Raw genomic sequence first — 11,808 nt, 5'->3', positions numbered from 1 at the left:
GACTTCAGGAGGGGTTCTTGTTGTATTTCTGGAAGATCTGAGTGCAAAGAGAATGGGACAATTGCTAATGATAAAACTGATTATGGTTGGTTATGAGAAGACCCCTTTGATCAAAAAGCTCACCTGACTAAGCCATCAGAAATTCATTAAAATTTACTTTGCAAGATCATTGGTTGACTTTTTTAGGATGAGAATTTTCACATTTTATCATTCTTAATTTATAAAAAACAAAACAAAAATACATAGTCTCTGCTAAATTAGTTGCTGTGTATGGACATTTTAAAACCTGTGTGCCTTGTACAGCAAATGGCTAGATTATGTAGATCACTCACAATACTGACTTCTTCCTCTCAGGATGAGCAGTTTATCTGCAGATTAGTCTGGTTTCTGGATTAGCTGGCGGGATTACTTCCACCTTAATGAATGAGGAATTTACAGAAGCAACTAAACACAATTATAAAGGTCCCCAGCTTTCGAGAAGAGTCAGCTTTGGAAAAGAAACAGTCATGGGATGAAATGTGACAATGATGTGACAAAAACTGTAAGCACTTCAACACACATTGGCCACTTCAGCACCAGTACCAGAAATGTTGTCGCTTTGATGATGATCCAGAATGCTTTACACTGACAACCTTTCAGATCAACTTTCCATTTCTCCTTCATTTCTGCAGCGACAGAGCTTTGCTTTAAGTGGCAGATGTGATGCTTCAGTATGTGGAGGAGTTTAAAAAATGCAGCAGGCCACCTGCTGGGTTAAAGAGAAGCAGATGGGTTAAGGATCTAATCGGGCCGCTCCTTGGTTAAGCCGGACCAACAACAACTATTGGCACTAATGTAGATGAAGTGATAACGGATGACTTCCATTACTGCATCGCTCTGTCTCCGCTCTTTTATGGTATAGTGGTGGGAAGAGCTGCAGAAAATGATACGTTGGTGCGTATTTCAACATGAAGTAGAGGAAGAAACGAGAGGAACTGCAAAGAGAGAAAGAAATGCATTATGAAAGAATAGATTAAGGTGTGTGAGGATTTGCAGAAACCTCTTGGCAGGGGGGAAGGGGGCTCTCAACTGGTCAGACAAACCCCTCCTGCAGGGCGCTATTGTCCACCACCCACGGCTGTGCAAAGAAAGCTGATTACAAAGGACAGCAGGATCATGTGGTGATCCTCTGCAGTTGATGACCACATGTTGCCATTTTTACCTCCCTGGAAATTCCAGCCTTCGGAGATTCACACTTTTCCCAATGACACAACTTGCTTTTCTTTCTTTTCTTTTCTTTTTGTGAGGATCTGAACTGTTGTCTTCTTCGTCTTCCTGCATAAATCCAGATGCAGCAAATCCGCCCTCCCCGCAGCTCCTCAAAACGGCTTGTCTATTATTAAAAGCTTTTAAATGGAGCAGCGTGTTGGCTGACTACCAAATCCATTGCCCTGTTGCCAAGGAAACACACATTCGTGGTCGCTAGTCTTTTTTGCTCCTTTTTCCACCCCTCCCCTTCCCTTCCCTTGAGGCTCATATTTCAAGAGTGTCAGCAATCTGGTGTGCTCACACTGCTGCCTTTCAGCTAAAAGCTTTTTGTGCTGCCAGTGGAGCAGAATGGAGGGCAAAAGAGAGAGCGGATGGGAGTGGTTAGCGAAGAGAGGGGGAGGGGGCTTGGAGGATAAAAAGGCCCTCTCTCACCGTTGCCAAGGCAACTTGATGTCACGGTGACATCACACAGTATTAAAAGCTTTTAACCGGATTTCTCTCCTGCCTTAGGCCCCATTTTGAGTCCTCTTTCAGCTAGGCTAGGGGGAAGGGCAGAGGCAGGCAGGACGGCTGTGGCTGTGCATGCTCTCTCACATGTATCCCTCCTTCCCTGCAGACTCAACCCAGCCCTTATAACAGTAAAAAGACTTTCAAATTCAAGCTCTAAAGCTCCTATCTTTGCAAAAAAAAGAAAAAAAAAAAGAAAAAAGAGAGAAACCCACAGCCAGCACAGGCCATAAGAGAGACATAGAGAGGACGAAGCCAACTCCAAAATGGCAGTGGACGATAGTTTCAGCTACCTGATGCCAGGCCACAGCGAGAAACACAGGCGGGCCCCGAACTGGACCGACGGCGAAATGAAGGCCCTCCTGTACGTGTGGGAGGAATTCCACAACGAGCTGAAAACCAGCAAGAGGAACGCCAAGGTTTACGAGAAGATGTCCCAGAGGTTTTTCCAGCTCACCGGAGAGCAGCGCTTCAAAGAGGAGATCAAGATGAAAATCACTAACATGTCCTTCCAGTTCAGGCAAGTGCTCCATGTCCAGCAGCTGTGACTCCACAGGTCCAGATGTTGCACGACTAGTAAAAAAAAAAGTAATAATCCTTCCGCTTTCTTTGTTCTTACAGGCGACTGAAGGCCACAGCCAACGAATCGGGGGAGACGCCGGACTGGCCTTACTACAAGGCCATCGAGAAGATCCTCTCCAAGCCGCTGGAGAACGGCAGGGTGAACTCGCTGGAGTTTCAGGCCTCGGCCGCCGGTCCCTCCACTTCGTCCCAGTCCACAGACAACCCCTTGTCCCAGTCGGAGGAGGGCGTGATTGGATTCCTGCCAGAGTACACTGGCTCCTCAGATGAGATGGAGATAAAACAAGAGCTGGACTCTTTGAGTTCAGACAGCGAACACATGCTGGGCTCCAGGTAACAGGAAAACCAAACACCCATGTACAAGTATGCTGTTTTATCTTCAGGCAACGCAACACATTTTAGGCTCTTTCAACTATGCTGCTTGTAATTGTTTGTTACTAATATTCCATATTTGTTGCCTTACTATTATGTGATGCTGTTTGGGTTTATTTTCAATGCCACACTTGAGAAAAATACACATTAGAACTTAGAATAATTGAAATAACTTTATCTATTTATGTTTTTTTTCATGCCTCTGGCAGACTTAGATTTAAAATGATTCTGAGAGAAAGTGAGGCAGGCATCTCTCAATTTATACAAAACAGTGCAAAAGGAGTATTCATTTTTGAAAAATAAATAATAAAAATAGTAGTAAAGGCTATGCCCTCTATTGGCACTGCAACTCCTCTTATAACTATAACAGTTTCTTGTATGTTTCCACTGTTATTTTGATAATTTGTCCTTTGGTGATGAGCTCAGAGTTTTTAAACTTTAGCTGCTTTTACACTCAATTTTAGCCTCCCACCTAACCATCTTTAGAGAGAAAATGTTTTTTTTTTCTTTTTCTTTTTTTTTTTAATCGAGTTGTTAGATTTAGTCACGAATTAATTAAGAAAAAAAAACACATTACATCTAGGAAGCCAAAGATCAAGATATTTGAGATAAAAGCCAAATAAAATAAAAGTAACAATACAGTCAAATAAATGATCAAATATTAATTATCACAGAGAATAACTACATTACAGATGAAATACTAATTTATAAATGGATTGTGTAATTCTTTCTAAAATTATCTATGTAAGAAGTAAGATAAAATAGAGATAAATAAAAAAATCAAGTCAAGTTAAGTAAAATACAAATTAAATAAATGCCTTTTTAAAGGCTAGTGGTAAACCTACACCCAACTAAACCTAAACTTAAATTGGATTTTTAATCATCTAAAGCGCCCCACAGCAAAACAATGCAAGAATGTCCACAGTAATGAAACACTGGACCTTGACAGCTGCCTGCTCATTTTTAATCATCAGTATTAGAACGTTTTAGTGATCTGCTGCACCACAAAGGGCTGTTCATAACCAAAACAATCACACATTTAATAAGCATCTCATGACATGCAAACAGTGCTGGTGACTGCCAAATTTTGAGACATTAATCAATTCTGCATTGCATTTTATTTTGCGCAAGGCTGAGACAAAATGAACTGAAACCAAATGTTTTTTGAACTGGTTTTACAGTAAGAGGGATTCTGTTTTTAAATATGAGTTCTAGGATACTTTTTAGTTCACATAGGCAAACATTATTAATTGGGCTAACAACAGATAATAAACCTAAGTGTGATAGATCTTTCAGGCTGTTCAGGTGTTTGGAGGGATGAAACTTTTTCTATTTTTTGTCAGTAGTCTGGGTTTTTTTTTTTTTTAAAGAACACACTATATTCTTGATAGGTACTATTTCTTCTAAACCTAATTCCAACCTAAAATCGTTGTAAACCTTTATAGATGTTCCTCTCCGCTCCTCAGCTCCCACCCCGTCTCAGCCAGGAAGAGACGTGCCAAAAAGTACCTGTCCCTGAAGAGGAAGAAGCTGCAGGTCATGCAGGCCATGCTCCAGCAGCACAAGAAGTCCAGCCAGGCGATAGAGGAGACGTGCAGGGAGCTCCGCCGATCGATGCACCAACAGAACCTCCTGCAGGTCCAGTGTCTGCAGCTGCAGGAGAGGATGATGAACCTCCTGGAGAAAATGATACAGCTCCCCAGCTCAGCATCAGCGGTTTGGAGTCAGAGCGGGGCAAAAGATCCAGGGAAACCGTGAAGGGCGGGAAAAATCGTGGCATCTTCCAACGCTCATAGGAAAAGCAGGTTCTTTCATTTTGCGTCTCAACTGCATTATTACATACAAAATAGACAAAAACTGTTATCACACCACAGATAAGGACTACCAAAAAAATATACTTTCACCAACTCTGTGGGGGTGCCTGAAAACAACAATTAAAAGAACTAAAAGGACATTGTTTAAATTTTAGTATCCACTGTATGTTGGGTAACAATGTAGTCTTTTTTTTTAGCTTAGAACTAGTTGTGTAAAATATTTCTCAATTACATGCCAAGTATCCAATTAAAATAACTACAAACAGTCTTGCCTTTTTGTTCGTTGTGCCTTTGTAATTACATATCAGGATTGTCCTGTAGCAACACAAGCTAACTTGCAACATCATGAGGCAAAAATCGAATTCACTGATATTGGAGGAAGCGCTTTGGGAAAAGAAGAACCAACACAAAGTCTTTTTTGGTGTCAAGATTTGTCTTCAAATCTTTTGAGAATGTGATTTCGGTGGGAAATTCCTCCTTGCAAACATCAGATTAGATATAATTACAGTTAGCCTTGATGCCTCAACATTACACAGCTGAGTCTCACTCAGATCGCTGTGAGTATAGCAGAGGTGTTTTGTTTGATTAAAGCTTCCATGGTGCTGCTTCTTCAAAAAGTCTGCCAAGTCAATTTTTTTCTATTTTTGTCCATTTTTTCTCTTTTGCTTCGAAAGGAACTGCTAAACATGACATTTCTCAGTGATTCATATAAAAGTAAATGAATTATACTCATGCATAACTTTATTTCGGTTACAGACTGTGCTAACCTCTCAGTCCTATGTTTTTCTTCAGTAAGTCAAACTTTTTTAGTTTAAACTGAGTACTTCCCCAAAAAGGTCTGTTTCCCATTTGGATGTTTTTTTTATTTTAGTCTTATAACGTTTTATTCTTGCAACTAAATGTTTCCAGAAGAATATTCAGTGTGCAATGTTCCCTGTCATGGTACATGGTTTCTTATCTCTTCCACATTTGCCCTGCCCTGGCGAGTATCAGTTATGTATTTATTTAATTAACAAACTTTTTAAATAATCTTTCCATTATTGTTTTACTTGTTAGCAACTTTTTTTTATTACTGTTCCACCTGTTGCACAGTCTATTAATTTATTTTAATTTTGTTGTTGTTGTTTTCATACTTGAACTCCATGACAAAAATAACATAGCAAGAAAAATAGGGTCTTCTTCTGTCTTATTTTAGTCTAGTGACTCATTTTATCTCGAAACACTAGGAATTATTTATCGCTTATAACAGCTCCTACCCTTCCCTCATGTTTAATCAACATTTGTAAAGTGTCTTTAGATTTAAAACACTGCTGTGCAACTCAACAAGTTTTGCCAAACTGACTGGTACTGTGTCACCGGTGCTATTCTTGTGGTGTTAACACTTAGTAAGATCCCCCTTTGGCACTGGGACAACACTCAATTGTCTCCTAAAACATTTTACATGTTTGCAGTGGTTCACTGTGTAAAACAGTACCCTACACATAAAAGGCCCTTCTCCATTGTCAAGTGTCATTCTAGCCAGGTAGTATTGGGTTTGGTTCAATTTGTGACAGAAGCAACTGCCTTTTCATGCTGACCCCAAACCTGGATTGCGAAAGAACCTGTGTGTTGTCATAATAGCGGCTTGAATTGCACGTTTGCTTGTCTTTTCAGTTGTAAAGAACCTCCAGAGAGACATATGACAATCATAAATAAAGAAAAAATAGATTATTGCTTACTATGCAAAACTAGACACTCTGGTCAACCTAAAAAAAAGCATACATACATTTTTGGGTTTTATTTGTTTGATATAAAACATTAATGTTGCTAGTGCTTTTGTGAAAAATAATTATTTTTACAAATTACTTCAAATTAAAGTTTTTTTTTCCAAGTATTTTTAAAAATGGGATTATATTGCGGTACTATATTGTATTGCTTATAATTAGGGATTCCAAAACTTACTACAAGGAAGAAAATTAAAAGTAAAACAAAGTTTGCATCTTGGGAAAGACATTCAGAATATCCAGCTGTTGTTCAGGAAACTTTTACAAAGTACTGCCAGAGTTTTTGATGTAAGCGTAAAATTCAAAAACTTTCTAGCTGTTGGATTTGAAGTGTGAAAGATGACATGCTTAGTGATCCCTTGTAACACGCCCCAGTTTTGATTTATTCTTCAGAATATATTAGGTCTGTATTACTTAAAAAGCAGCAGTGTTTTTTACTCTAAAAGAGAGCTTGTGGCGGATACAATGTATATATTTCACACCCGAATGTATACTCTTATTGTGAATGGGGAGAAGGTGAGGTGAGATTATTTTTCACAAGCTATGATATATGTGCCCACCCACACACATTATTATGAATGGAGCAAAGCATAACAACAGGCCTGGTTGACTGATAACTCTGATATCACATGACATTTGTTCAAATAAGCACCGTCCCTCCCTTTTTCATATGTAGGAGTGTAAGCTGCACTGCACATGTGTAGAAAAACAATGTGTGCAACCGTTGAAGCCCTTTGACCACTTAGGTATTATTTTCACAACAGTTGTGGTGTTAGTGTGGAGCAAAGCTGGGGCTACTAACATGAAAAATAAATGCGACAGGATTATAAAACATCCAGGTAACACTTATGCTTTTATTAATTTTTTTAAATTAGGAAAATAACTTACCCTTATTTCTCCATTGTGAACTTTATAGAAATGTACTCCGTCGTTACGTTTACTGAGGTTTGACGCAGAATTCAGAGTAACTTTTACTACGTTTTTAAGTTCTGAAACAAATCACGCTGAAATACAATCTGTGTTTTAAAATGTGATCAAATTCAGAGCAAAATTAACATTTTCAACTGCCGCTTGTGTCAGCCAATAGCGTCACTCCACTCGTTTGAATATTGAATGTGACAGCCGTGGTGATTGGGCAAAGGGAGGCGTCACGTGCTCGAGAGACGTTACGCTGTCATGGTTACAATGAAAGACGCTTTGTGATTTCCACGAGGGAGGAGGTGCTATTGCGAGTAGCCATATGGACCCCTGAATCACGGCAGGACAATGTTGTAAATAGTGTAAAAGGAAATAAATCGAAAGAAAACATGGACGTTTGGCATTAGTTTCGTAAACAAAAGGAGTTATTTCAAGGAGTGCGCATAAATTCTGGGGTTTATTGGAACTTTTTAACGCTTAAACAGGTAAGCCAATACGGTTTTTTCCCCCCTGTACAGGTTTTAGTTAAAGCGTGAAAGTAATCAAATTGTGATGCTTTAATGCTTTTTTGGTAATAAGAGAGAAAAACATATGACTGCCATTTTGCCTATGTTCAACTCTGTCCTTTTGTGGTAAGTTGGGATATTTTAAAAATAACAGTGGTTTGCTGAACCAAAGTGTGTGTTTGTCATTAAAGTGCTGGTGAGTAAAAAGCCAGCTGGCGCTCTGTTTTGTGGAAGGGGGTGGGCGAGGGTTAGGGAGGTAGGGGTGAAACAGGGTGAGTAATAAAAGCTGTGTTTGGGCACGAAAGATCCACCTGTTACATCTCTTTACATCTCTGACAGATAATTGGTAAAGCAAGATTGATTTAAATTTGGTTAGCTTTTATTTAGCAAGCAAATGGAAGCATGAAATTAAATTAAACGAGATGTGGGTACACGTGAGAAAGTTATTTAATATGTTTTAAAAACAAATTTTTGAGCACTGGGTCCAAACAAAAGGTTTTTCTAGAAAATGTGTGCATATTTATTTTAGTCTGAGATCTATATAAATTTAACTCATGACGTTTTTAAAAATGGGAAAGACAAGATGGCATGCCATTCAACTAAGGTGGAGGTGTTATTAAATTATCCTTATGCTTTAATACAGTCTGAACTAACGAAGTTCCCACATAGTGTTGAAATATATTGAACTTGCTTTAATACTTTCTTTGTCGTTGGGCACGTAAACAAAGCGTGTCCTACTTTCGATACATTTAGAATACATAGCAATGAAAGCAGTCTGAAACGGTCACCTCAGTGGTTACTGCCATCATGATTTGCTGCAGAACTTCCTCAGTGTGGTCTAACTACTGTTCTTTTAACTTTAAAGTTGTAAAGTATATTTCCAGATGTGTCTCTAGCAACATTTAGGGACTTTGTTGTCAGTTTGTGTCCCTTTCTATATATTTATTTGAGACAATAATTTCTTCTCTGAACGGTTTGGAATATTTTTTTTCGTCTTAGCCATATTTCTAGTATGCAAGGTGTTCTGTCTCACACATGTGATTGGTTGCACCGGATTTACAAGTACGTACTTTTACAAGTAATTTTAATCAGAGGGTTGAATAATGTTGAGGTTACAGGAGTCATTGTAAGTCATATTTAGTGATGGATAAAATTATTGTAATACTTGTTTTATGTGACTATATAAATAAATTTCAATGAGAGTTGAATAAATATAGGTGCAGCTTTAGTGATTTTCTGCTAGTATTCATCTTTTTTCTCTCTTTATTTTCAGCAAATTGATTAAAATGTTTGGACTTGGTAATGGCAAGTGCTTGAATTACGAAATCTAAAGTGTTTTTTTTTACTTCATCTGATTGCAGGATGACAACAATACAGTAGTGGTGGCAATCTCAAGGTCTTTTGTTTGAGACTTAAAATGAGGATCCAAGGGCAGCCTGAGGGTGCGAGGAGGCGTCTGGATATGAATGCAACTGGTGAACTCCGGGACGTGGAGGTCATCCGCGGTCGGGCTGGATATGGTTTTACTATTACAGGACAGAAACCGTGTCTGCTGAGTGGCATCATGGAGGGTAGTCCTGCTTTTGTGGTGGGACTCAGACAAGGAGATCGAATCATGGCCATCAATGGAGCCGACGTTTCTGCTGCTGCTCATGAAACTGTGGTGCAGCTGATTGGTGGCTGCAAAGGACCCCTGCATATGGTGGTGCTCTCAGAACGACGAATAATGGGGAACCCCATCCTCAATGATGCCAAGTTTGGGTTTGAGCAAAAAAATAGTGTATTCCAGAAGCCAGGTGTCCTCCGTGCTGTATCACATGACTCAAGCAGACCGTCCTTTAATCCTAACAACGGTCTCGCCGCTAAACAGAGGCCAGTTTCAGAGCCCGACATGTCACTGTGGTCACAACAATTCAATGTTTTGTCTGGAAAGACAAAGGAGGAAGCACCCACGGTTAAAGACACAGATTATGTTTTTACCGACACCGAAGAAGTCAATCCAGACTGGAGTGTTTTAAACATGACTTTGGTGGTGGGCTACCTTAGCTCCACAGAGCTGATTCTGAACACCAGTGCCTCCGAGGACGACTGTTTAAAGGCCATTCGGGAGAGAATCCGACAGCTGGGCACAGAGCAAGATACCCACACCCTTGTGATGATGAAGGTCATGTTTGATTGCATTCGACTGTGCGACGAAGCAGGAGCCGTTCTGGCAGCGTTCCCTGCTGAGAACCTTGTTTTAGGAGCTGTTTGTGCTGAGGACCCGCGTTTCTTCTGCCTGGTCACCACAGCACACATTATCAATGGCCGGGTACCAGATGATGGTCCTCTTCGGGCGTCCTGCCACGTGTTTTTCATTGACCCAGAGCTGGGAAACCACAAGGATCACATAGGGATTGCTTGCCGGTTTGGCTTTAACTGTACGCCAGATCCAGACTCTATGGGTTGCCTTGAGTTCCCTCAGACTCCTCCAGACGTGCTACACTTTGTAACAGTCCTATATAGCGATCTGGGGGAGGCGGTGGAAAGGCTTCGAGCTAAACTGGACATGGAGGCTCAGCAGACCGACAGCACCAGTAAACTAGGCAGTGCTAGCAGCAACGGGGACAGCGGGATTGAAAATTCTTCCCCCCCTGAGGAGAGAGCGGACAGGGATTTCCCTTCTGATATCCCAAATCTTTCTGGGACCCACCTCCCAAGCTGTCCATGGGATTATCCCTCAACTGAGGTCGTCACCCCTATAAACCCCATCAAGAATGGCCATAAACTTGAGCCCGAGAACAGTGCCAGCCTACATTCCCTTTCAGAGTCACTACCTGGCCCGGATTCTCTCACAAGCTTCTACGGAGGTCCCCCACCCAGGCTGGAGTTTCATTTCAAGCCCCCACCTCCTCCGTTACCCTTGAGTAAAAAAACAAACTTTCTGGCTTATCCCTTAAGAAGCAGCCAAAGGTGGTTTTCAAAGCCAAAATGGCCTAAAGCCCTAAGCAGCGACTCTGTAAATCAGGAGACATCCACCAACATAAACTCCACCACAAATAACCCTCCATCTGCACTGAATCAGGTGCACTCAGACAGGTACCACTCCATGATGCCTCCTAGAGAGGAATGGACCAAGAGGTTTCTCGAACAAAGACAGAAACAGCGGGCACATGGCAACTACAGAAATGTAAGATATTGCCCTAATTTCTCTTCATACTTTTCAATACAGATTAAATATTTAGCTTTAATTACAAATAAGTGGATGTGTTTATTAAACTGCTGGTTTAAAGTGGCTGATTCTTCATTTTAGCTTGATAGATCTTCTAAAACACAGATACTTGTGTAAATGTTGACTGTTGTCAACCATGACGTGTAGGGAAAAAAAGTCAAGATTTTTTTCCCTCCTTGTTGGTTTTGCCTTTGACCACAAGATGTCCCCATGTATCCATGTAGCTCCGGAAACAAGCTTCCCCTTTGGGAAACAGCAATGCACTTAAACAGATCCACTGGAGTGGTTTCTCACTCTCTCTCTCCAGCCGCACAAAGAGCTCCAATTAGGCACCATGATGACAAATGAGTGTTCATTAAAAAAAAAAATACTACTCAAAAGTATGTGTGTTGGATAGGTTTGGATTCAAACTGCATCCTTTTTTAGATCGCCTCACTGTATTTATTATGGTAATTTTCAAACTCAGAGCTAGATTGTGTGCCCCTGCTGCGTTCTTAGATCTGAAAGAAGACAACTTTAGACAGGAAGCTGAGCAAATTACAGGGTAGAGCCCGTTTCATACATGGGTAATTATCTGCAATTCTTAAACTCTAGTTTAAACATCAGTCACAAACTCGGCTTTCATAATAATTGGCTGGGGTGTGAAAAAAAGTTAGAACTCATTATCTTTTAAGGTAGTTCTGCCTCAGATGGGCTGATTGACTTTGATGAGATTTAAAATGTGTGATCTGTGCGTGTGGATGACACTTAAAAGTAATTTCTTACTTCTAGTCTACTTGAACTTTTAGATGAGTAACTCCGATATATCGCAATTGCATACTAAAACTGCAGACAAGCAACTTATTAAATTGTATTTTTTTTGCAGATAGTTAAACACTGTTTCAAAC

General features: G+C 40.3%; 2 protein-coding genes across 4 annotated transcripts in view; both read left to right on the top strand.

The window, feature by feature from the left end:
• Window positions 1–1,615: 1,615 nt before the first annotated feature.
• Window positions 1,616–4,783, top strand: msantd1 (Myb/SANT DNA binding domain containing 1). 2 transcript variants are annotated; one of them, XM_023345962.1, is made up of 3 exons: window positions 1,616–2,275; window positions 2,377–2,670; window positions 4,176–4,783. In XM_023345962.1, the coding sequence occupies exons 1-3, from the start codon at window positions 2,022–2,024 to the stop codon at window positions 4,465–4,467; spliced, it is 840 nt and encodes a 279-aa protein (XP_023201730.1). In that variant the 5' UTR covers window positions 1,616–2,021; the 3' UTR covers window positions 4,468–4,783. The 2 variants fall into 2 exon arrangements, with proteins under 2 accessions (XP_023201730.1, XP_014326392.1); XM_014470906.2 differs by having other exon boundaries at window positions 4,155–4,783.
• Window positions 4,784–7,036: 2,253 nt separating this feature from the next.
• LOC102229865 (regulator of G-protein signaling 12-like) overlaps window positions 7,037–11,808 on the top strand; it is a 47,960-nt gene continuing 43,188 nt past the window's right edge. Inside the window, exons 1-2 of one of the 2 annotated variants that reach the window (XM_023346226.1) lie at window positions 7,037–7,125; window positions 9,072–10,879. In XM_023346226.1, coding sequence (XP_023201994.1) covers window positions 9,128–10,879 — 1,752 coding nt within the window. In that variant the 5' untranslated portion in view covers window positions 7,037–7,125; window positions 9,072–9,127. Of the gene's footprint in view, window positions 7,126–7,550; window positions 7,690–9,071; window positions 10,880–11,808 lie in introns of those variants that run through there. The other variant, XM_023346227.1, reaches the window with a different exon arrangement.

Source organism: Xiphophorus maculatus, chromosome 14 (assembly GCF_002775205.1).
Source record: "Xiphophorus maculatus strain JP 163 A chromosome 14, X_maculatus-5.0-male, whole genome shotgun sequence".
Classification (NCBI taxonomy): Eukaryota; Metazoa; Chordata; class Actinopteri; order Cyprinodontiformes; family Poeciliidae; genus Xiphophorus; species Xiphophorus maculatus.
The sequence above is the reverse complement of the archived record's forward strand: the minus strand, read 5'-3'. Positions and strand labels throughout refer to the sequence as shown.

What these genes read in the sequence shown, in the direction of transcription:
- msantd1 (XM_014470906.2), top strand. Translation starts at nt 2,022, where the DNA reads ATGGCAGTGGACGATAGTTTCAGCTACCTGATGCCAGGCCACAGCGAG. An exon ending in AACATGTCCTTCCAGTTCAG is followed by an intron (nt 2,276 to 2,376) that starts GCAAGTGCTCCA and finishes TTGTTCTTACAG; the next exon opens with GCGACTGAAGGCCACAGCCA. An exon ending in GAACACATGCTGGGCTCCAG is followed by an intron (nt 2,671 to 4,154) that starts GTAACAGGAAAA and finishes AAACCTTTATAG; the next exon opens with ATGTTCCTCTCCGCTCCTCA.